The sequence below is a fragment of the Electrophorus electricus genome, chromosome 2, assembly GCF_013358815.1.
Source record: "Electrophorus electricus isolate fEleEle1 chromosome 2, fEleEle1.pri, whole genome shotgun sequence".
Lineage (NCBI taxonomy): Eukaryota > Metazoa > Chordata > Actinopteri > Gymnotiformes > Gymnotidae > Electrophorus > Electrophorus electricus.
Window position 1 is genome coordinate 22,188,998 of NC_049536.1, and position 25,628 is coordinate 22,214,625.

At 45.6% G+C, this 25,628-nt stretch overlaps 4 protein-coding genes across 5 annotated transcripts in view; 2 read left to right on the forward strand and 2 right to left on the reverse strand.

Moving 5' to 3' along the window:
* The first annotated feature begins 103 nt into the window (after positions 1–103).
* Positions 104–3,794, forward strand: cd74a (CD74 molecule, major histocompatibility complex, class II invariant chain a). Its single transcript, XM_027007186.2, has 8 exons — positions 104–312; positions 1,422–1,591; positions 1,857–1,954; positions 2,127–2,175; positions 2,376–2,480; positions 2,579–2,776; positions 3,194–3,196; positions 3,349–3,794. Exons 1-8 carry the CDS (start codon positions 245–247, stop codon positions 3,351–3,353), a joined length of 696 nt encoding a protein of 231 aa, XP_026862987.2. The 5' UTR covers positions 104–244; the 3' UTR covers positions 3,354–3,794.
* Positions 3,795–8,577: 4,783 nt separating this feature from the next.
* slc35a4 (solute carrier family 35 member A4) lies at positions 8,578–10,223 on the reverse strand. The gene has a single exon (XM_027007193.2). The coding sequence runs from the start codon at positions 9,919–9,921 to the stop codon at positions 8,950–8,952; it is 972 nt and encodes a 323-aa protein (XP_026862994.2). The 5' UTR covers positions 9,922–10,223; the 3' UTR covers positions 8,578–8,949.
* A 17-nt stretch (positions 10,224–10,240) lies between these two features.
* On the reverse strand, positions 10,241–12,014 carry LOC113575609 (SLC35A4 upstream open reading frame protein-like). 2 transcript variants are annotated; one of them, XM_027007194.2, is made up of 4 exons: positions 11,641–12,012; positions 11,071–11,169; positions 10,651–10,860; positions 10,241–10,281 (listed from the first exon to the last, which is right to left on the reverse strand). In XM_027007194.2, exons 1-3 carry the CDS (start codon positions 11,653–11,655, stop codon positions 10,660–10,662), a joined length of 315 nt encoding a protein of 104 aa, XP_026862995.2. In that variant the 5' UTR covers positions 11,656–12,012; the 3' UTR covers positions 10,241–10,281; positions 10,651–10,659. The 2 variants fall into 2 exon arrangements, with proteins under 2 accessions (XP_026862995.2, XP_035379771.1); XM_035523878.1 differs by lacking the exon at positions 10,241–10,281 and having other exon boundaries at positions 10,321–10,860; positions 11,641–12,014.
* Positions 12,015–12,175: 161 nt separating this feature from the next.
* The window catches only part of hmgxb3 (HMG box domain containing 3), a 17,135-nt gene continuing 3,682 nt past the window's right edge, over positions 12,176–25,628 (forward strand). The window contains 28 exon segments of the mRNA XM_035536318.1: positions 12,176–13,228; positions 13,517–13,583; positions 13,585–13,695; positions 13,801–13,989; positions 13,991–14,260; positions 14,262–14,311; positions 14,786–14,841; positions 14,844–14,891; positions 15,365–15,432; positions 15,434–15,501; positions 15,686–16,069; positions 16,299–16,402; positions 16,759–16,824; positions 17,093–17,181; positions 17,341–17,439; positions 17,620–17,766; positions 18,150–18,359; positions 18,394–18,477; positions 18,479–18,498; positions 21,598–21,622; positions 21,624–21,659; positions 21,661–21,730; positions 21,801–21,932; positions 22,749–22,933; positions 23,114–23,333; positions 23,730–23,863; positions 24,390–24,509; positions 24,843–25,052. Of these exon segments, the coding sequence (XP_035392211.1) occupies positions 13,122–13,228; positions 13,517–13,583; positions 13,585–13,695; positions 13,801–13,989; positions 13,991–14,260; positions 14,262–14,311; positions 14,786–14,841; positions 14,844–14,891; positions 15,365–15,432; positions 15,434–15,501; positions 15,686–16,069; positions 16,299–16,402; positions 16,759–16,824; positions 17,093–17,181; positions 17,341–17,439; positions 17,620–17,766; positions 18,150–18,359; positions 18,394–18,477; positions 18,479–18,498; positions 21,598–21,622; positions 21,624–21,659; positions 21,661–21,730; positions 21,801–21,932; positions 22,749–22,933; positions 23,114–23,333; positions 23,730–23,863; positions 24,390–24,509; positions 24,843–25,052 (3,369 nt within the window). The 5' untranslated portion in view covers positions 12,176–13,121.

The following is a 25,628-nucleotide window of genomic DNA, read 5'->3' on the forward strand; positions in this document are numbered from 1 at the left end:
CCGTTTTCCCATCAACTGATGATTATGCTCAGACGGACCAATCAAATCTCAGATGTAACAGCAAAAAAAAAAAAAAAGGAGAACTGAATCCACACCGCGTTACCTCTAAAATCTGGGGCTTTCCGTCGGACCAGGAAAAAATACGCCATCCCACAGCGGTTAAAACGTGTTTATAGCCTTTCATTAGTTCAGTCATTTTCTTAAAGTCTTCAGTAGATCGAGACAGCGCACACGCACCTGTGGAATGGAAAATCAGCACAACGAGGCGCTCCTGGAGCGCTCAGCCAGCTCCGATACCGTGACTCAACCAAGGTGAGAGACACAAACTCCAAATACTCTGTAGAAATTTAGATTACGCTGATCATTTGTACGCCTATTGGCCAAATATCTGTAAGCTACCTTCTCTAGAGAATTTCCTACTTAAAGGCCAGTTTAATTGAAGGTATTAGGGTTCTTTGCAATATGTGCAACTGAGTCAATATTTTTATCAGAACTATAGAAAATTTCACTTTTTGATAGGTATTTGAAACGACACAATACGTCTGACAGTAGTTTTCTGACGTTAGGAAATTAAATGTTTTAACAAGAAAATAAGTTATAACACAATGCATTTTAAAGTATGTACTTTAGCCTGTATTACATTTTTTTCAATCCTGCACAGAATAGGAAACCAATTCTACCTAGCAATGTGTGACGTCAGACTTGAAACTAGTAGCGATTGGCATTTGGCATATGAAAGCGAATAACGCGTTGAAAAGAAAGATGTGCAACTGATTTGGGTTTTTTGTTTCTTTCTTTCTTTCTTACTTTTTTTGTTTTTGTTTTTGTTTTGTTGTTTTTTGGTACTAGTCTTTCTGTTTCCGAACGTCGTGCATATCTTTGACAACTGTGTACGGAAACATTCGGCGTATCAAACAATTTGTTTCAGTTGAGAAACTACAGGCTCTTGTTTGTCAGTTTGGCTAAAAAAATCCAAACAATTAGAATTTTAAACTGATTTGTAAAAATCTCTCAAATAACTGATAATAATTTATTTACATACGAATAAACTATTATAAATAATTAGGGAATATAGATATTATAATAATAATAATAATAATAATAATAATAATAATAATAATAATAATAGATATGATTATTGTTGTTATTATTAATCATTATTATTATTAATATTAACTATGTAGGGCATCTATGTAGTGCATTTTTAAATACATTTAAGAAATGTTTTAAATCATGAAGAAAATGATAGACAAAATAAAATTGCAATACATAATAACTTTTGGAAATTTCTTTTAATCATCTAAAATAATTTTTAATTGCTGAGAAAAAAAGCCAGGCTAGAAACCTGTGATATTTTTAAAAAATTATATATATATATATAAATCAAAGCGGACAACTCTCTTCTCTCATCATCTGTACAGAAACTCCAATGCCAAGGCATTCAAGGTGGCAGGCCTGACTGTGCTGGCCTGCCTCTTGCTGGCCGGGCAGGCCATTACTGCCTACTTCGTCCTGGGCCAGAGAGAGCACATCAGCGCCCTGGAGAGAGGGCAGGAGAACATGAAGAAGGAGCTCACCCGCCGGGTGTCAGGTAAGAGAACGCAGAACGAGGGCAGAACCTACATTCCAGTATTACCAAAGCAGTGGTTGAGTAATCAGAAAGTTACCGGTTCAAGTCCCACCACTGCTTGGTTGCCATTGTTGGACCCTGAGCGAGTCCCTTTACCCTCAATTGCTCCAATTGTACTCAGTCATAATTGTAAGTTGCTTTGGATAAAAGTGTCAGCTAAAAGTTGATTAATAAAATTGGAATTTGTGCTCAGCCCTGATTTGGCTTCTTTGCGTTCTTCCCTCAGCTGCTCCTAAAATGATGCATGTGCCCATGAACAGTATGCCACTGTTGAAAAGCCTGACAGATGATGACAGCGTCCCCAAAGGGACAGTGCCTCTCTCGGTGAGACCTGCGTTACAGTGCCAACACACTGCTGTAGTAACAGATGCTGTACACCGCCAAAAAACACCCCAGACTGACCTAACAGGTCATTCATGACTATGAAGAACGTGGACTGTATTGGGTTCCAGTTTTCTTGACTTGCTGTTGATTGGTTCATTCTTGATTTTGACAGAAAGTGCAATCAACCAGCTTCCAGAGGGAGGGAAGTGGCCTCGTTTATGGTACAGAAAAGAAAAATATTACTTTGTTATTACATGATTGTCAAATGATAAGTACTTTTTTGGTTTTTTTGGTTTTTTTAAGAATTTCTCATTCACGATTTGAAACGATCAAATCCCTATGAAATAACAGCAGTATGTTAAGTGAAAAGAAAGGACCCATGTTTGGACCATGTGACCATAAGCGCATGTGTTGTTGGAAGGTTCCAGACTGACTCCCAAGAGGATGCAGGTCCCCATGAGGAACCTGCCCCTAGAAACCTACATCATGGAGGACAAGGTGGAGGAAGAGAACAGTGAAGTTCCCAGTATGACAGCTCCTTCCTCACACACACACACACCCACACCCACACCAGAATGTCCCACGTTTCCTTGCGGCGGGCTTCATTCTCCTCTCCCTGTGCAGTGCTGGAGGTGGAGGGCAAGTGTAAGCTGATGGCTCAGAAGGGCGTGAAGCCCGGCTTCTACGCCCCCCAGTGCGATGAACAGGGCAACTACCGGCCCCTGCAGTGCTGGCACAGCACCGGGTACTGCTGGTGCGTCGACAAGGATGGCAACGAGATCCCCGGAACCCTGAGTCGCGAAACGAGGGACTGCGGAGGCGGTGAGTACACAACGCTTAGAAGAGCAGATGTGTGCTGCTTTAAATCACGTCAGCTTTATTAATAAAATGCAGTGTTATGTGGCAACAAGGTCAAGGTCATGATCATTCCTTTAACTCCATTATGACTAAAGGATTCGGGAAAAGACTGACACTAACACAATAGCCTAATTTCATATATAAATAATATATTATTTAAATAATATTCATATAGTTCAATAATTTCAGTAATAATATAATAATACAAATAATATTTACACAAACGCCACAAATGCTGACTGAGACTAAGGTCACTGTTTAATAAATGTTTTTCTAAGTTCAGTCGCATGCAGCTATTTATGTGACATATTTGGTCCATTACTGATATGTGGTGTTTTGCTCTCTGGTTACATGTGCTGATTGATGATGGATCCACTACAGTCAGTGAGTATCTGACTTATCCAGAAATCCACACATAAGCAAATAAACAACTTGTTTATGCCTTGTGTTAGTCTAGGTCAGTGTGTAAACAGTCAGTGATGACAAAGATTTACAAATGCATGCGTTCTAACACACACATATTTTTCTTATCCCAGATTAAAGTCAGCAGAGTGGAAGATGAAAAGTTCTCTTTCTTAAATGATGAATAAAGACTCCAATAAAGAGACTCCACATGAAAATGATCCTACTGACCTCCCTGTCTTTTCCTCTACCTGTCTCCCTGATTGGTCCTGATCAAGGTGATTATAAATTGTGATTATAGCAAATAAATTCAGTTAGCATCTCATTCTGTTTGTTCTGTTTAAGAGAGACAACTAACACTGTTACACATACACACACACACACACACACAGAGCTTCTGTGCCTGTTTTATATTCTATTCTATGAGTAAACTATTGCTATAATAATAAGGAAATATATCTATTTTCTATCTAAGTATAAGCCTCTTTTAGAGATGGCAGTAGACTGTTAGTGTTGTGAATGCATTTAACAGAATGTACTGTACATAAGAGCTCTGAATAAATGATGCCTTTCTACACCATACGTGCCTGGTTGCTTCTGCATCAAACCTACAGGAAAGGCATTTCACTGATTTCCTTCAGCTCCTTAATAAACAAATATATGTAAATCTGAAGAAGGTTCCAGGTGAGTAACTGTAGTGGGCTGCAGTAAGAGATGTAGAGATATTCAACATTGTAGTAAACTACAGGGAGTTTCCAGAGAAACAGGACATTAGCTGATGACGGACATCAGTCCGAAACGTTCTGTATCTCTGGATCTCTGTGTACTTTACTACAATTCTGAATATCTGTATTATATATAAAATATTCTTTTTATTTGGTATGACACAATAAAAATGGTTACAGAAACTTGGGAATATACATATAGTACTGATAGAAAAAGGAATCGTATAATTTAACATATTTTAAGATACAAAACTGATAAAACATTATATAATATACATTACAATAAAACAGATTTATATATTTTCTACAAATTTTAAAGCACCTTTTGCAACAAAGGTGAAAATTTTAGATACACCTAGTTATGAAGACTAGTGGAGGATACACGTTAAAAAAATTAAAAAGAAAAGGAATGGCTAATAAAGGCCACTAAGGGGCGCATTTGTACAGAATGACCCAAATTAGCAGGCTGACTGTAACACCTGGTTGCTTCTGCCTGCCGACTACCGACCTAGTTCCACTAATATCCCTCAGAGAGAAACCGTGAGGGACGTGGATCTGTAGATCTAAAGCAGTAGCACGTCTGAAAGTACCAGCATGACTGTGAATCTGGAGTATGTTCTAGACTTACAGAAACTCCATCACTGTATTATCTGCGTGTGACCTAATTTCATATTGGAATTGCTTCGATTTAACAAGACATATGAATACATATAAATAACGGCCCCTTCAATCCTTGAATTATCGCCAGTACTTGCACACTTTTATAATATTACAAAATAATTATTAAATGTCAAAGCAAATGAAATTTGAATGATACATGATAAAAGACTTTGTGGTGCTCTTTAAAATTGCTGTAAAATTGTTTGATTAAAAGTCTGTATTTAAATGGTTATGAGGAAAACAAAGTTTCAATTAAAACTCCATATATTATTATTATTATTATTATTATTATTATTAGTTGCATTTATATAGCTCCTTTCTCAAACACAAGGACACTTTACAAATATATTTTCTTTCTTTTTTTCTTTTTTTAAACACACACAACTAATGAGAAGCAGCAGCCAATTTGCACACAGCAAATTCAGTCAGAAACCACAGCCCCTGGGGGACCGCACACACACACACACACACACACACACACACACACACACACACACACACACACACTCTCTCAGGACAATTTAGAGTGTCCAATCATCCAAACCTCCATGTTTTTGGACTGTGGGAGGCAACCGGAGATCCCGGAGGAAACCCACACATAAATATCAGTTTTATGTCACAATAAATTAACAACTGTCACTGAACTAACCAAGTCTTTTGGCCAATTTTCCAGATAGTGCAGTAGGTGCTCCCCACAATTTCAACACTGCTGATGTTTTTTGATGGCGTCTAGACCATCTCATTTAAATCTCACTTAAAAGCATGGACAGTCTGGGAGTTAATCCGGATCATAACAGTGCGCTTTCCAACACATCTAGATGCTTCAGCCACTTTAGCTCAGACAGAAGAAAGCAGACACTAGCTGATGAATATTTGATTGCACATTGGAGCACATGCACAGTGCAGAGCAGGAGAAACCAGACCACAGCCATCCAGCATGAACACACTCGTACGTATTGTCTGCCATATCAATATTTTATTATGTAAAATGTAAAAGAACACATTTTTAAAATGTGAAGGGGAACCTTTCAACGTGGATATTTACATGTTTTTACAGTGTATTCTACCTCTTCTAAACACAGAAGACATTTCACCAAGCTTGTAAATGCAGAAATGAAATGAAACCAGAGGATTCGATGCAGTCATGGTGTAGGACAAGCAGGAAAAGCTTATCAAAGGAAGACTAAATGTAGTCCTACGATTCCTATGAACAACCGTGTAACTGGAAAAGACAAAAGGTCTGTCTGTCTGTCTGCCTGTCTGTCTGCGGCCGGCTGCAGGACGGACCGGATGGGGAACCGACAATGGACAGGCACCAGTCAGAGAGGAAGAGACAACTCCTGGGCCTTCTGAGAGAGGAGATGGAGACGCATCTTAAAGGTATGGACGTATGTGTTTAAAGAGCCGGTTTGAGACGGTGGTGTGGCAACACTGCTGATGTTGGCAGAGGGCAGAGCCAGTGTGGAAAGGAACCGGGAAAGAGTCGCACGCATCCGGAAGCTCAAAGAGGAACTGCACGGAGAGACCGAGAGGCAGACGGAAACTCTCAAAGACCCAAACCTCTCAGGACTCAGCCCTAGCTCCGTACGTGGCAGCATTTCAACATGTTTTCATTACATTACATTATCCTCTTTTTGTAAAACATTGCCGATCAAGGTTAATTTTCATTGATAATTAATCAGAGTAAATCATAATGACTGATCTGAACTGATAACAAATGAAGCTACCAGACTGATCAATACAGTATTGGCAGGATTTTACTCAGGCGAGCCAATCACGCTGTAATGTCCTGACTGACATTGCACCTGACATCCACTAGGTGACAGCATGGTCACACTTGGAGTACTCTACCCTGCTGGAGCAGAGTAGAAAACTGAAGGAGGATCACAACAGAGTGATAGAGGAGGAACTGTTGAAGATGGAGACGGAGCTGCAAGAAGAAACTGTAAGATGGTTCTGTCACTGCACCGTCTCAGACTCTGAATATGTATCATATTCACTACAACTACATTAGTGGAGTCCTACTACACACATACATGATGAATCATCCTGGATTTTAAAGATCAGTTTTCATTATAAGTGTGCATAGAGCCTAATGTGATGTATCCGGGTCAGATGTTAGCGCTGTCCACTCCACAGCTGTTGCTGTGTTTACTGTTGCTAAAGATTCTGTTCTTACCAAGCACCTTGTAGTACACCAGTGTAATGCCAGATCATTTTCTATAGAGACTCGGTCCTAAGAGCTGCTTCCCGTTTGGGGGACCATCACCAAGCCCATCTTCGGTTTGACCTCTCACAGAGAGTAGCCCTCCAGGAGCAGTGTTGGCTATTCAGAATCAATACAAACACCTAAAACACGCATCACGTTGACAGAGAGCATGGATTAGTGCTGCCAGGGTATTTTACTCACTGCGTGACGTAAAATGGCACACTTTTAACAGTACACGATGCTGCGCTGACCTTTGATGTCCACCAGGACATTCCCGCCGCTGTACTAATCTGAATATTTGTCTTGGGTGCTGTTGCTGTTTGTTATGTCCCACGTCCTGTCTGTCCGTCTGCCCTCCGCAGGCAGAGGGGCTGAAGTGGGAGGTGCTGTACCTGAACAGGGAGAGGAGGGTCCTGATACTGCAGATCGAGGCCCTGCGCAGGGAGAGCCAGCAGGCCGAGGCAGGCCTGGAGGCCCAGTACAAACTCCACCAACAGGAAATGAACCGTCTCAGGGAGGAGAGCCTACAGGTGGGGCACTGAAGCCTTTCACCTGACCTGACCTGATCTCTCGCACCTCACATTTACATACTAAAAGGGCAGTGGTAGCTCAGCGGTTGAGGTAATTGACTCTTTATTGGATGCTGCTGGTTCAAACCCCACCAGTGCCAAGTTGCCACTTTTGGGCCCCTGAGCAAGGCCTTTAACCCTCAATTGCTCAAACTGTACTCAGTCATAATTGTAAGTTGCTTTGGATAAAAGTGTCTAAATGCTGTAAATTAATTAATAAGTTCCTTTGATTATTGCCAGATTCAAAAGCCATTGATTCAAAAAAGAAAACAAAAATGTTCTAAATCTTCTATTAAAAATGACTGAAGCTGGACTTGTCCCCTCACCCTCTCCGTTTGCATGCGCAGGTCTTCCGCACGTACCGGCAGGTGCTGGAGGAGCAGAAGCGCATGGCAGAGGGTCGGTACAAGAGTCTGGTCCTGGGGGCTGCTCAGGACGCTGTGCACCTGTCCTACCAGAACCAGCAGCTAACAGCCCACAACACACAGCTCCGCAAAGGTGACAAACTACTTCCCTGAAATCTCAGTCCTGTGACCTGGTGACTTACCCGAAAGCACCAACCGTGTACGACCTCACTTGTTGTTTAGACTGTAAGCTTTGATTTGATTTTTAGCAATGCAAAGGGTTTTAGGGTGAAGTATTTCTTTATGAAACACGACAACGGTGAAATACTCAAAACATATTTACATTGTCATCCACTGAAATGACCATGTCTGTACGTGTGAACATGTTCTGGTCAGATTTAAAACAGATCTGAATATTACCATTTGCTGCACAGACATCAGGAAACATAAGCAATACTTCATGGACATAATCGGCTAAAGTCGAAGCCCTCGGTGCCACGCTACATCCAAATAACGACCAGAAACAACCAAAATCACCTTATTTCACCTCTAACACACCAGAGATCCCAGCGTCTTCCTGTTTTACCTTCTCGTAGCTTTGGCAGAGCTGAAGGCCCTGGATGTGCCCAGCAAGCAGTGAAGGACAGACGGACGGACGCGCGCGCACACACGCACACACACACACACACACACACACACACGTCTGGTTACTCCAGTGGAGTTAGTAACACTTGGTTCTCTGATATAAAAGGTGCATAAATGTTAATGCATTAATGGCATAGAAGACAACAACATAGTTTAATGTAGCTAAAAAAAAAATGTTTAAGTGCACATTCAAACAAATCCACAGAAGAGACACGATAAATGTTTATATTTATTTGCACATTTCATTCATAAATACTTTCAATCTGCACTATGTACCATTTTGCATTGTTTAGCATGATTGCAAAAATGAGATGAACATTCAAGAAATTAAATTCATTTTGACTTGAAATTAAAGCAAAAATACATAAATGAAGAACATGAGAATTTTAAACATTCATTTATTAAACATTTTGAAACAATAATAAAAATATATTAAAAATGCAGTTTGTTTTTGATTATTTCTTTTAAACCTTTACCCATATAGGAAGTAATAGTCAAAGAATAAAGAAACAAGATTTCAGGAAGAAATCTTACAGGCTACGCTGACTCAAGTGGCATCATTTTGGCTCTACCTTCAGATCCATTACCTGTAATACAGGTGCACAGCCACGCCAATCATCAGCACAGGCAAAAGGAAGAAGGGGGTGAGCCGCAACCCCAGGAGCCCCCAGGACAGAACACTGTTGACCAGCATGGCAGAGGAGATGACAAAGAGACGTGTGATTCCACTTCCGTGTTTCATGACCACGGACATCAGTAGGCCATTGGCTGCCTGTCCGGCTACAATGACCCACACCGCTGCAGAATAGCCTTCCAGGAACGCGCGCTCTCCGCTGCTGCTGTAGACATTGGAAGCCAAATTTATCCCCACGCCAAACGTGTACAGGAAGGAGTTCTGCAGGCTCAGCGGCAGATGCTGGGTTTTCAGGACTCTCTCGGTGTAGACTGCAGCCAGCCCTGACACGATGCAGTATGCGAGTACCATCAGCAGGCCCCAAGTGGTAATGTGAACCTCACGTTCCCCCTCCCCATCCTGGTCCTCTGGATCCAGGCTGCTGTAGCTGTGGCACACCCCAGCCCCCATGAGAAAGCCCAAGGCCAGCCACTGTGTGGGCCTCAGTCTCCTACCCAGGCAAGAGGTGTAGAGCAGGGCGGTGGAGGCGATCTTCAGGTTGCTAAGCACTTGGAAGGAACTGGGGTCCATGTAGGCCTGCATAACCACCACCAGGTTGTTGTTGAAGGCGTAGAAGAGTGCTGGCATGGCGTACGGGGCTGCTGCCATCCAGGACACCGAGGCCCAGAGCGCACGGACGTTTCCCGTGGCCAGCACAGTGCACAGAGAGAGAAGCAACTTGATGAACTCGATCAGGACAACGCAGGAGGAGGGGCTGAATGGAACGTGGCCACCTGCTTTAGTGAGGGCGATGAGGGGAGCATGAGAGCCATAGATGAGTACTAGGAGCACCAGCAGAACGGCCCAGAGAGCGGTTTGGAGCAACCGTCTACGGTGGGGAGGGTCTGGTTCATCTGAACCAACATTCTCGATGATGATCATCTTCTAAATGTAAAAACTGGGGCTATGTTGTCCTGTGATCATACCCAGATGGGAGTCAACATCAAGACTCCTTTTCCCCCTGCTTTGGGAACAGGTGTTTGAATTGATTTCAGCTGCATTTGGTAAATACTGGTGATAACTAATTCAAAATAGCATTGGACAATACTCTTAAGGCAAGCATACAAACTTCCTAACTAAACCATATTGAGGGGGGCAGTGCTAGCTCAGTAGGTTGCCAGTTCAAGCCCCAACACCAGGTTGCTACTTCTGTGTCCCTGAGCAAGGCCTTTATCTCTCAGTTGCTCAAGTTGTGTTCAGTGATGATTGTAAGTTGCTCTGGATAAAAGTGCCACCTAAATCCTGTAAATGTAATAAAAAAAAAAACCTCTAAAGTCTGCCTTTTTAATATGCAAAATAAAATATATATATTTTTAAATCACATTAACCAACAAGACTACAGCAAACTTTCCAAAAGAAATTATATGACATACAACACAGCATCATGTACATTAATACAATCCTTATTCCATCAACTCTTCTTCACCAAATCCCCCCCCCCATGTCTCATTCAGACTCCACATCCACTTGCTCTTAGACAACACTTATTAGTTCAGTCTTCAAGGAAAGGGTCAAGCAGAGAGCAGGAACAGAGCTCATATATGGAGTTGTGCTACTAGGAAGCTAGCAGCAATGCAATCTGTTCATCTTCAATTAAGAAAACAAAGTTACCTCTTTTTGTTAATTACTGGGACCTTTCTTCAGAGTGTCCATATAGTCCTTTATGGTCTTTTCAATATTAGGCACCTGATAGTTCTGAGCAACATACATGCCTGTGAGGGTTCCCATGGCAACCCCCAAAACTGCAGAGGCACGTAGCCTGGCAACCACATAGCCAGCCAGGAATCCCTTCAGGAAAGGGGAGGCCAGCAGTGAACCACCCTGGAGAAATCAAAGCCATTCACCCTCAGTACAACACAAATTAAACTCTAATGAAATACATTTTAGATGTGCTACAATAGGGCCTTTCATTAAAACTCTTTAAATTAACTTGCCACTTTGTTATTTCCAAGCATAACAAACCTGCAAAAGCAGTTAAATAATGGAAGCAAAACATGGAGATTGTGGGGATTTTCAGTAGTCCAGCAGTACCTGCGGTACCCCTGCCTGCACTTCGCTCTCCACTCGTCTCTGGAGATCTTCCAGTTGGTCTTTGAGCTGTGCGAGGTTCTTTAGCTGATTTAAGGGGTCCTGGGAAACACAACACACATCCCCAGTACACGCTGGTGTTGAGGCCTAACCTTCACCCAGCCAGCATTACAGTGTGAACCCTAGCTAACCAAGTCAACGAACTTTTAAAAGTAAGTAAGTAAGTAAGTAAGTAAGTAAGTAGCTAGCTGGCATTTCTTAGCGAATAAACGGCCCCACATTAAACATCGAATGACATGGAGAACTGACAAGTGCTCCGTTATGTAGGTAAATAGTTTAACTCCCCAAATGTGAAACATTCATGTACAAACTAACCAGCTAGCTTAGCTAACCTAGCTAGGTTAGCTTGCAGAGATCGTGTTTGTGTTCGTTTGCTGTATTTTTTCCCCCACACAAAGCAGTGATAATGCTAACAGTCCATTAATACGTCGTTAGATCATATACATTTGATTCAGGAGACAGAAACGCTTACTTGTTCGTTAACGGGGAAACTAGAATTCACTTCTAACTCACCTTGTCATTTGCCATTCTTCCTCAAGTAGCTAGCGACGACGATGTACGTTTACATCCGTGATCGTCTTATTCCGTCTTGGCATTATACGATAGGTACACAACTAGTTATGCCTGACTAACTGGCTTCTTTGCAGTGGGGGGTTTGGGGTGGCGATATGATTTCGTGTGTGTGTGTAATTTAGATAGCAGTAATCCTTTAGTCGTTACATAAAATGTTTCTCTTTAAATTTGTTTGCGGGTGCTTACAAAAGTTTAGTATATGATTAAAGTAATTACATTTCTGTACAAAGCACTAATACCACTACAAAACACTACAACATCTGACTAAAGCACCTATTAAAAAATAATAAGATGTAGCATATCGTACTCAAAGTTAAAATATTATTTTAGCTCATTTTAGATTTAGTTCCCCGCTTATGTTGCATACTAAGAACAAAACTTTTCACGTGTTTAAAACCTCGCTTTCCATTGGCTTTTATTTATTCATCGCGTCACCGGATTGGCGGTAGACCTTAGCAACAGTGCGCCATTTTTACGGTACACAGGAGAGGAAAGATCCGTAAATCGTCTTTCTTCTTCAAAACCCAACCTCGCATTAGACACGTAATTCCGTAATGCCGACGGATTCTGACTACGAAACGTTTCGTCGTGTTTAATATGTAGTCTGGAAGATTTTAAAAGGATCCGTAAAAGGATAGAGGTAAGGTTGCAACAAGACAGTCGCTCATTGGACAACTCCTGGGGCTTGGACTCAGTATGGAGACTTACCAATAATCGACATTTCTCTCACCGGTGGGATATATCTGTGGACGGGGCGCCCCGACCGCATACCAGTCAGACATGGCTCATCATTACAGAAAAATTTCCTTTGAGACGTAAATGCTAAGATCAGAAATCGGCCTTTTGGTGGTCTTTTAGGTGACGCTTTCAAGGGCGGTGACAGCATGCTTGTGTCACGCTGTCAAACTATTATTATAGACATGCCGCTGTTGTTGGTTCTAAATAAACACTCGCTCTAAATGAACAATCACAACTTATGTGATCGATGTTGATAATATACATAATATACAATGTATTTACATGAAACTAAGCCATTTGGAGTTGATTATTATGTTTGTCAACAAACATTTGTTATTAAGATGTTGTCTGGGTTACAAGTATCTTGGATTATGAACCATAGTGTAGAGAGGGCTGGAACTGACGACCACTGGACACTTACCTTACTGTCTGTCAATCACCTTTGCAGGCTCACAAAAATGTGCATTTTATGACTCGCATATATTCGTTAAGTGTTAATTAATTAATTGATTGATATTTTGCATCTAAACCATAATTCGAATGCTCCTGCATTTAAGTGTAATCCAAATATAGTGTTGCGCGTTACATCTTCTCGCCTTCCCTTCCGAGTTTCTCCTGTTGCGTTTGTTCAGAACCGTCCCGGTGATGGAGGTGCTGTATGAGGGAAGCGGAGGTGAGGGGTGATGGAGGAGGTGGAGAGCTGTTACACGCTAGTTGACCTCCCACTACCCAAGAAGAAGAAGAGGGGCAAAGGCAGTGGAGAACATGCGGACAAACCGAAGAAGCCCAGGTAACGGCCCAGGCCCCCTGGCCCTGATCTCACCTTTATGGGGAAGAAACACCACCCTCCTTAGGCTGAGGTAAGCTCAGCGGTGAAGGTACTGGCCAGTTCAAGTCCCATCACTGCCAAGTTGCCACTGTTGCGTCCCTGAGCAAGACCCAACAGTTCTTACAGACCTTAACCCTCAATTACTCAAGATGTATTCGGTCGTTGTAGGTCGCTTTGGACAAAAGTGTCCAGCTAAAGGATGTAAATGGTCAATCATTAGTGGTGTGAATGGGTCCGTGTGTTCTGCAGGTCTGCCTACCTGCTGTACTACTTCGACGTGCATCAGGGCCTGCAGCAGGAACATCCAGACATGCCGCCAGTCTGAGATCAACAAGCGCATCAGTGATAGCTGGAAGAGGCTCAACGTGGCCGATATAAAGGATTCCTACCTGGAGAGGGCCAGGATGGAGAAGGACGGCGTGGATCTCAGTACGTCGCAGCAAGTGCCTGGATAATTGCATTTGAGTGTGGTCAGGCCCAGACTGGAGTTTAGGAAGCTCTGGAATTTTGTATGTGGTTTTCTCCTCCTACAGAGCGTTCAGTCGGCAGTTTCTTCCCGAGATGTCCCGGGCTTCCGCAAAATCCTCCCGAGGACCAATTACGTTCTCCTTACCGAAGACGCCTTTGGATAGCGAGAGGCCCGCACCTCTGTGGAAGTGTGCGTGGAGGACGGACAGGAAGTCCCCAAGGCCTCTGTCCAGGAAGGCTTGGTGTCCCCCTTGGACCCTGGGTAGTGAGGTGGAGCTGGTGGAGCAGTGTGTGGGTGTGGGGGCTATGGGGGAAGACACAGCTCTGCCTCTGGGCAGAATCTGCTGCGTATCAAGGACTTTTGCCCCAGTGTTCCACCTCAGCCAGAAGACTTCCGGATTTTGTGGCCAGAATCGTCGCCATGGCGCCACTCTGCTGGTGAAGGAGGAAGAGGCCAGGGCGTTGGGCGAGGCTTATGGTGGCGTTGGCATGGCAGTAGAGGAAGGGTTTGAGGGAGGAGCTGTGTTTGCCACAGGTCAAGCAGATGCCACTACACCTGGTTGCAATCATACCCGAGTCATGTAAGACTACCAGTTTATCCTATTTTCCTGTGCAAAAAAAAGTGCAAAAAAAGCTGTCAAAAGCACAGTGTTCTGTACTCTCCCTTCAGTTAGATACACACGAATGTTGCAGCATGCACATCTAGCTAAATGTTTATTTTGTTAACACAAATGCTACAGAAGAACCAAAGATGTAATGTATAAAATGAGTATTTTTTCCTGTATGAAAATGGTCAGTGGAAAAAGTCAGTAAAAGCTAGACTGTCCACAGAACTCGCATATAATTCATGCTTGGCTGCGGTTTCAGTATAATTTTAGAATTTTTGAGTATAATGTTCTTCATCTGTTTCCCAAAACATATTTATATTTATATTTTTTAATGCAACTTTTAACAAATTTCTATTATACACTACGCTTGACGGAAAGCATGAATTACATTTGCATTCTAGTTTATTACTTGGCAGCAGTCCATTCCTTGACGTTTTGTTGTTCAGGAGCTGTTGGAGAATAAAGTCCTTCCTGCAGCAGGTTCGCTCGTGATGCTCCCTCTGTCAACCGCGTGAAAGCCGAACCAAAGCCTTCTTTCAAACTGGTCAGTAGTACCACAGCAGGTCCTCCACTCTGGTGCCTTTAATCAGTTTTATTCTGAGGCTGTATACGTATTAATGCTGTTGGGCGCCCTCATTAGATTTAACACACACACGATTACATTTACATTTACGGCGTTTAGCAGATGCTCTTATCCAGGGTGGCTTACAAAAGTGCTTTGTCATTTCCTCATAGAATACATCCGAGTACAGTACAGTAGGTTAGAGTCCAAGATACCAATGAACTAGAATACTGTAGAAATACAGGGATCAGTGCTGATGCCTAGAAGTGCAAAATACATATAAGCTCTGTACTCAGACAATAATAAGTGCAATAAACAGTAGTACTGAGTTAGTCGACATAGGAGCAGTCAGCATCAGTACAATAAACAATAACCTACAATATGTACTAACACAGTGAATACACATTTGAAGGTTTGAAACTTTTTAACCATTTAAAACTGGTTTGTTTGTTTTTTAAGTCAATAAGTACACGAGGAGGGGCCGAGGCAGCTGCAGCACCCGGGGTGTGCGTTCACAGTACGTGACATCGTCACAAACCGCCCCAGTGTCCAGACTGCGGTCAGCACCTCGGGGGCAAGTGGGTTCCCCCCTGTGAGTCTCACAACTCCCGCTTCTTAGTCTGTGTCTGTCACGTGTGGCATCTCCTGCCATGCACTACGCCTTAATAAAGTCTCTTTGCTTTAAAATAGGAAGTTTTAACATTTGAACGGTTGACATTGTTTTAATATTGAGCTTGGTTCTGGGGGGAAGTTGTAGGTGTATTAACATGCCCAGTGCAGCTGACAGATATGTGAACTGTAGGTGGCCAAAGGAGCAGCACCTGGTGCTGCATCCTCTCCACGGAAACCGCAGAAGGGTCAGGATGACGAGGTCTGTTCCGCTCTCCCGCACTCTGAAATGGCAACTCGGGACACTGTCCTGACGTTTGTCGCGGACGCGGGACAGGGAGAGGCTACAGAAAACACGACGGAGAAGGCAGACGTTCATGCAGGAGCTCAGGATGCCAGTCCTGCAGGAAGGGGCGGAGCAGGGCCGGCCCGCGCCCTGAAGCGTGCACGTCGGAAGAGAGAAAAGACGGATGCTGTTATCGCCTGTCAACCAGCAGATGGCGCCCTCATCAGCAATTCAGACGCCTCTCGGTGTACTGAATCAACCGCTATCATGTGAGCAAATTTATTATAAACGGATTAGAAGTTTTTTCTGCCCTTTTTGGGGTTAATAGTTATTTTAAAAGCACATTAATTTAAGTTAAATTGTATTTTTTTTAACTGGCGATTTTTTTTAAAATTATTTGTGAGGTGACTGTTGTGTTCTACACCTTTCTAATGAGTCTGAGGGGTAATGGTTGTAGGATGGCTTTAGGCTGAGGGTGAGTCATGTGTTCATGTGCAGAGGGCTGAGCGGAGCTCGTGTCCGGCTCATTGGCAAAGACGGGAGCGCCAGCAGTGGACAGAAACGGCGCATTCGAGCCATTCTACCTGCGCCCGCATCCCCCAGTAAGACCCGCTACCAGTCTATGCACATCACCAGTCTACACACGCCATCAGTCTACACACACCACCGGTGTACACATACCACCAGTCCACACACGCCACCAGTCCACACACGCCACCAGTCCACACACGCCACCAGTGTACACACGCCACCGGTCCACACACGCCACCGGTCCACACACGCCACCGGTCCACACATGCCACCGGTCCACACACGCCACCAGTCTACACAGACGCTTCATAGCACAACACTGTACAGAAACACATCAGACGGCTCAGTTACGCGTGTGCGTGCGTGCGTGTGTGGAGGGGAGACCCTGGGGAGCGTTCTGCTGAATGAAGTGTTCCGTCTCAAACAGCGCTCTTTCAGTGGATTGCAGTGCCTCCAGACAAAGTTAAAAGAGACGCGAAAGTGAACAGAACAGGTAAGTTTTTATTACGTACCTTTACGTGACATCTGTGTTTAAAAAAAGCTATTGTTTGAATTAAGTATTTTAAGTCTATTATCATTTGTAAAGTGTTCTTGGTCTTATGGCATTTGCACCATAGTTGATTTCAGTAGTGATAATCATATACTTGTGAGGTATTTGGACATATTTTGTCATTTTGGATGAAAGCGTCCACCACGTGAAGCCATGTAAAGGTAAGTGTGTCAGGAGAGAGAGTCTGTAACTGGTGTGTTGGTTTGTGCAGTGAAGCCTGGCGCTGAGAGGACACTGGGTCTGAAACCCAGCACCCTGAAGCAACTGGGCCACTCAGTACCCGCCAGTACCTTAGAGCAGGTGAGGCCCCGCCCAGGGTGGGGGAGGCCCCGCCCGGCTAGCGCAGCCCTCGTCATCCTAACACCACTTCAACGTTGCGTGAGCGGGTCTGTTTCATTCTGCCCCACAGCGCTTGTCTGAGAGGCCTCATCTTTCCTTCCTGCCCCGCTGTGTTTTTAGAAACCGACAGCCATCAACAGCAGCCAGTACATAGTGACGGACAGCGGAGTGAAGATTCTGTCCGTGGTGCCTTTCAAACAGAGCGCCAGCTCCTCACTGGTTAGTCTGCGCTCGGTGCATTACTGAACCACATTACAGCGTTACGCTAGATTTCTGCCACTCATGACAATGAAACGTGTGATCCAGACATCGTTCATGTAGTTCTAATTGTAGATAAATACTCTGACTGTGTGGAGGTTGTATCTCGTGTCTCTGGGCCTGACGGGTTTGTGTTGTCAGGCTCTGGGCTTGTCCACCGCGCGGGGCAGGGGCAGATGTAAAAACCCCTCCTGTGGTTACGTCTATAAGAACAGACACAAGCCCGCCTTCTGTCCCAGCTGCGGCTGCGAGCTCTCTAGCAAGGTGGCCAAGAACACCAGTGCCACGGTGAGCTGCTGCCTCACTGAATGCACACACACACACACACACACACACACACACACACACACTGGCACACACCCTTGCACACACTTACACACACCCTTACTTACACATATACACATATTGCACGCTGGGCTTTGCTTGGGACCATGGCTTCACATTTTTGTTCACATGTTTGTTCTGTTCTTTATATCACTATTTTGTGTGCATTTGCTCGTGTGTGTGTGTGTGTGTGTGTTATAAGTACTGCCCGAGCACTATAACAGGAGGCCCATCAGACGTTTGCATGTTTATCCTGAGCAGTGGTGTGGTTTAGCATTAGCGGCGGTTGCAGGCGCCCCACCTCGCCTCCACGCGCACATCTCTGACCCCCAGCGTTTCCTCTGTAGGCATCGTCCCCGGAGACAGTGGACGGCTCGGCGCTCCGGCTGGACGTGTCGTCGGGCTTGACTCCTGCGCAGAGGGAGGTGCAGCGCCAGTCCACCGTGGCCCTGCTCCGACGGGCCCTGCACTTCCCCGAGAGCGAGGCCGAGCTGCAGCACAGCCCTGGACCTCGTCCGCCCGCCTGAACCGCGCACAGACGCACAGAGGGGGGCGGAGCACGAGGAGGAGGAGGAGGAGGAGGAGGAGGAGGAGGAGGAGGAGGAATCCGTTCGTGATGGGTGGCCGAGTTTCTATGAACCTCCAGCCACACACTGCAGCCTGTGCCACTATCCGTTTGTACAGAGGAGGAGGAGGGTGAGGGGAGGAACACACACACACACACACACACACCACACACCCTTACATACACACTTACACGTGCACACACGCACACAGACATGCAAGCACACACCCTTACACACACTTAAACACACCCTTACATAAACACTTAGACATGCACACACACACACACACACACACACACACACCCATACATACACACTTACACGTGCACACACGCACACAGACATGCAAGCACACACCCTTACACACACTTAAACACACCCTTACGTACACACTTAGACACGCACACACACACACACACACACACACACACACACCACACACACACACACCCTTACGTACACACTTACACGTGCGCACACGCACACAGACATGCAAGCACACACCCTTACACACACTTAACACACCCTTACATAAACACTTAGACACTCACACACACACACACACACACACACACACACACACACCCTTACATACACACTTACACGTGCACACCCGCACACAGACATGCAAGCACACACCCTTACACACACTTAAACACACCCTTACATAAACACTTAGACACACACACACACACACACACACACACCCTTACATACACACTTACACGTGCACACACGCACACAGACATGCAAGCACACACCCTTACACACACTTAAACACACCCTTACATAAACACTTAGACACGCACACACACACACACACACACACACACACACACACACACACCCTTACGTACACACTTACACGTGCACACACGCACACAGACATGCAAGCACACACCCTTACACACACTTAAACACACCCTTACATAAACACTTAGACACGCACACACACACACACACACACACACACACACACACACCCTTACGTACACACTTACACGTGCACACCCGCACACAGACATGCAAGCACACACCCTTACACACACTTAAACACACCCTTACATAAACACTTAGACACACACACACACACACACACACACACCCTTACATACACACTTACACGTGCACACACGCACACAGACATGCAAGCACACACCCTTACACACACTTAAACACACCCTTACATAAACACTTAGACACGCACACACACACACACACACACACCCTTACGTACACACTTAGACACGCACACACACACCCTTACACACACTTAAACACACCCTTACATAAACACTTAGACATGCACACACACACACACACACACACACCCTTACGTACACACTTACACGTGCACACCCGCACACAGACATGCAAGCACACACCCTTACACACACTTAAACACACCCTTACATAAACACTTAGACATGCACACACACACACACACACACACACACACACACACACCCTTACGTACACACTTACACGTGCACACCCGCACACAGACATGCAAGCACACACCCTTACACACACTTAAACACACCCTTACGTACACACTTAGACATGCACACACACACCCTTACATACACACTTACACGTGCACACCCGCACACAGACATGCAAGCACACACCCTTACACACACTTAAACACACCCTTACATAAACACTTAGACACGCACACACACACACACACACACACACACACACACACACCCTTACATACACACTTACACGTGCACACCCGCACACAGACATGCAAGCACACACCCTTACACACACTTAAACACACCCTTACATAAACACTTAGACACGCACACACACACACACACACACACACACACACACCCTTACGTACACACTTACACGTGCACACCCGCACACAGACATGCAAGCACACACCCTTACACACACTTAAACACACCCTTACATAAACACTTAGACACGCACACACACACACACACACACACACACACACACCCTTACGTATACACTTACACGTGCACACCCGCACACAGACATGCAAGCACACACCCTTACACACCCTTACATACACACTTACACGTGCACACACGCACACAGACATGCAAGCACACACCCTTACACACACTTAAACACACCCTTACGTACACACTTACACGTGCACACACGCACACAGACATGCAAGCACACACCCTTACACACACTTAAACACACCCTTACATACACACTTAGACATGCACACACACACACACACAGCACCCTTACATACACAACTTACACGTGCACACACGCACACAGGACATGGCAAGCACACACCCTTACACACACTTAAACACACCCTTACATAAACACTTAGACACACACACACACACACACACACACACACCCTTACATACACACTTACACGTGCACACACGCACACAGACATGCAAGCACACACCCTTACACACCTTAAACACACCCTTACATAAACACTTAGACATGCACACACACACACACAACACATACACACCCCTTACGTACCACACTTAACACGTGCACACACGCACACAGACATGCAAGCACACACCCTTACACACACTTAAACACACCCTTACATAAACACTTAGACACGCACACACACACACACCCTTACGTACACACTTACACGTGCACACACGCACACAGACATGCAAGCACACACCCTTACACACACTTAAACACACCCTTACATAAACACTTAGACATGCACACACACACACACACACATACACACACCCTTACGTACACACTTACACGCACACAGACATGCAAGCACACACCCTTACACACACTTAAACACACCCTTACATAAACACTTAGACATGCACACACACACACCACACACACACACACACACACACACACCCTTACGTACACACTTACACGTGCACACCCGCACACAGACATGCAAGCACACACCCTTACACACACTTAAACACACCCTTACATAAACACTTAGACATGCACACACACACACGTACACACACCCTTACGTACACACTTACACGTGCACACACGCACACAGACATGCAAGCACACACCCTTACACACACTTAAACACACCCTTACATAAACACTTAGACATGCACACACACACACACACACCCTTACGTACACACTTATAACACATTAAGTTGCTGCTTATTGGTTTATTTGTTGTATCATATTTGTGTTTAGTTCTTCTATAGAGGGGCACTACTTACTGTGTGTGCATGTGTGTGTGTTGTAGTTGTTCAATAGCAGGGCAGCAGCAGTTGCTGGTTAGTGACAGAGTCTCTACTGCAGCCAGTTTTCTCTGCAGCTGAAGATGTGTATGAACGGGCAGTGCTTGGCCATGCACAGCTTCATCGACTTACACCCAGGTACGCACACACACACTTCTCCATTAAGGTATGCATGCAGAATGCTCATGTGTGTGCTTGTGTGTCTAAGGTTTGTTTAACGTGGGTAACCAGCTGCTGGCTAGTCTGGACCTCTTCTTTAAGATCCGATCTGAGATCAGACTGGGCCAGGAGCCGTCCCTCGCTGCCTTCACCATCCTGAACAACACACACACTCCAGCAGGTACACCAGCTTTCTGTCATGTTTACACTTATCTTGTGTATGTGTGTGTGTTATGTTTTATGTAGTTTTTGTTTACACACAGCAGACACTGCAGAGTAAATAGTTTTCTAGCAGTTAGATTACACCCTTTCACCTCCTATAATTTTCTCTTCATCCTGGCATATTGTCCTCTCCTCCTTTCATCTCTTCTCCTCTCCTCCTCCCTCTTTCCTCTCCTCCCTCTCTCTCCTCTCCTCTCCTCCCCTCTCCTCTCTCTCCTCTTCTCTCCTCCTGTCCTCTCTCCTCCCTCTCTCCTCTCCTCCCTCTCTCCTCTCCTCTCTCCTCCCTCTCTCCTCTCCTCTCTCCTCCCTCTCTCCTCTCCTCTCCTCTCCTCCTGTCCTCTCTCCTCCCTTGCTCCTCTCCTCCCTCTCTCCTATCCTCTCTCCTCTCCTCTCCTCCCTCTCTCCTCTCCTCTCCTCCTGTCCTCTCTCCTCCCTTGCTCCTCTCCTCCCTCTCTCCTATCCTCTCTCCTCTCCTCTCCTCCCTCTCTCCTCTCCTCCCTCTCTCTTCTCCTCTCTCCTCTCCTCTCTCCTCCCTCTCTCCTCTCCTCCCTCTCTCTCCTCCCTCTCTCTCCTCACTCTCTCCTCTCCTCTCTCCTCTCCTCTCCTCTCCTCCCTCTCTCCTCTCCTCTCTCCTCTCCTCCCTCTCTCTCCTCACTCTCTCCTCTCCTCTCTCCTCCCTCTCTCCTCTCCTCCCTCTCTCCTCTCCTCTCCTCTCCTCTCTCCTCTCCTCTCCTCTCTCCTCCCTCTCTCCACCCTCCCTCCGCTCTTCTCCCAGGTTGTACACTGAGCTCAGATGAGCGTGCCCGTGTCCAGGAGCTGCTGTGCAGTGGTTATTGGGCATTTGAATGTCTGACAGTGCGCGACTACAATGACATGATCTGTGGGGTGTGTGGCATTGCCCCTAAACTGGAGATTGCGCAGCGCAGCTCGAGCACAGTCCTGCAGCTGAAAAACGTGGAGGTAAAATTACAATGTGGGGTTACACACAGAGGTGTGGGGCGGAGAAGCTACACCACTTTCATCTTCATCTGTCCTCATTCATTTTTCTTTCTCTCCATCTCTCTTCATCTCTCACTCTGTCTCTCTTTTTATCTCTCTAACTCACTCTCTCTCCATCTCTCTCTCTCTCCCTCTGTGCAGTTCACGTGGCCGGACTTCCAGGCCTCTGAGGAGGTGCAGGTGGATGAGTTCTGGCTGGCGATGGAGGCTGAGGCCCTGGAGCAGGCTGCCTTCCCCTCCAGCGTCTCCATCACCCGCGTCGACGCCTCCATCATCGCTCCGTTCTTCCCCCCGCTAATGAGGGGTGCTGTGGTCGTCAACGCTGAGAAGGACAAGATCGCTACGGAGGCACCGCACACAGGTGAGAGGAGGAGTGCGATCCCTGTACATGACAGTAGGCCTGTGTGTGTGTGTGTGTGTGTGTGTGTGTGTGTGTGTGTGTGTGTGTGTGTGTGTGTGTGTGTGTTGTGTGTGTGTGTGGTGTGTGTGTGTGTGTGTGAGCAGTGTCCCAGTGGATGGACAGCGGATGTGTGTCCCTGCCCCTGTGGGACTGGCTGGAGCGAGGGGACAACACTAACTACACATAAAGAGCAAAAACCGTCCCCGTCACACACCGGCAGTCCTGGCCTCCACCACTGGGTCGCGATCTGTCCTGACACTGTAGAGGCCCGAAGGCACTTCTGTGCTGTGGTTCTGAGTGTGTGTGTGTGTGTGTGTGTGTGTGTGTGTGTGTGTGTGCGCGTGCTGCCTGTGTCAGGAGATGCGTCGGTTCTGATGCGTCTGATCCACGACGGTCAGCTGAGGCCTGAGCAGATGGACCAGCACAGTGAGGAGGAACTTCGGCACATCCTGGAGCAGTGTGGAATGACCTCAGCACCGTACAGCAGCAAGGTACAGGAAACACATACACACATGCATATGCATGCATATACGCGCACACGCAAATACGCACACACACGCGCACATACACATGCACACGTGCACACACACACACACACACACACATGCTCACGCATGCATACACGCACGCACACACGCACACACGCACACACCACACACACACACACACACACACACACACACACACACGCATACGCACGCGCACACGCCCATGCATACACAGGCATTCATATACCTGCATATACACGTATACACATGCATTCACACACTTGCGTGCACACATGCATACAGATGTTTTCAAACACATGCCTAAACACACATGCATACACACACATGCATACACACACACATTCACACATGTGCATAAACACACATTCACAGAAATACACACATGCATAAACAAAAACACAGACGTACACACTCACGCATGCATACGTAGGCAAACACACACACGCTGTTTTATATAATGGTAGTTTTTTACTAGTATAGAGGGACAGATTGTGTGTGTTTCCTTTAGGACGAGTTGATGGTGTCCGTGTGCTTGCTCTACACACAAATACAAAACGGCCTCTCAACTGGCCCCCAGCCCCCCTCCCACCTCACTGCAGGCAAACTCAGCAAGGTGTGCCCTCACCAGGTAACTACCTGCCCCGCCCCTTCGTGCTCCCGGCCAACCGCCCAACGGTCTGAATCAAGCAGTTCCATGATTGCTCACTACATCAGTCAATCAAATGTTCAAACATCGGGTCCTGCTCATTTAAACGCTGGTCCTGCTAACAGGGTGTGGATGGTTAAATCATACTGACTGCTTCCTGCTAGATTCCCTACATTCTTAGCCACAATATCATTTAACATTTTAATATTAAATATCATCAGTGAATTCTTTTAATTCACTGTTTATTGCTCTGGATGCTGGTGGCATACTGTATGGTGAGTGCAGTTATTTATGAGCTCTTTGCTCATGGCTCAGGTGGTGTGCGGCTCGAAGTACCTGGTGCGTGGAGAGAGTGCCCGCGATCACGTCGACCTGCTGGTGTCCTCACGCTTCTGGCCTCCAGTGTACGTGGCACACTGCGGCCAGCAAGTGGCGTTGTGTGCGGAAGCGCTCTACCCAGAGCTGACGGCTCAGATGTGGGGGAGGAATCAGGGATGCTTCTCTGATCCGGAGACAGCAGCAGAGGTCGGCACTTTTTGGCATGGAGTTGGGAATTTTGCTGCTGTTGGAAATGTTTGCTTTCACTCGTGTGCCTTTTTGTGTGTGTGTGTGTGGGGGGGGGGGTGACCACAAAATGACTGTGGTGTAAATTAGGATTTAGGCAAAGACCACAGATATACATAAGAGAGTGCTTAGAGTGGTTTAGGGTTTGATTTAAGTCTGATCTGGAAGTGTTCGGAGTGCTGGTCTGAGTCCTCACCTCTCACTTCCTCTCTGTGAGACTCTGTGATTTACAGTCTGAGGAAGTTCTGTTTTTAAATGTTTTGGTCACTGTTCCTTCCAGTCTTATTACCAACACAAAAGCTAAACACTGCTTATAAATTTAATTAGATTTGTGTCTCTTAATCTCATTGTGCCATTTTCTTGGGCATGGGTTATATTTCTGAGATCTCAGAAACCAGTTTTTAATGTCTTAAAATAATATGTGGCAAAAAATTAAACTCATCACAATTTTATTTTCCTCTTATGTTAATTGCTTGGCCAAAATATGTTTTTGGTCCAAACTGAGTTTTTTGTTTGCCCTGGAGCTACATAAGCTGT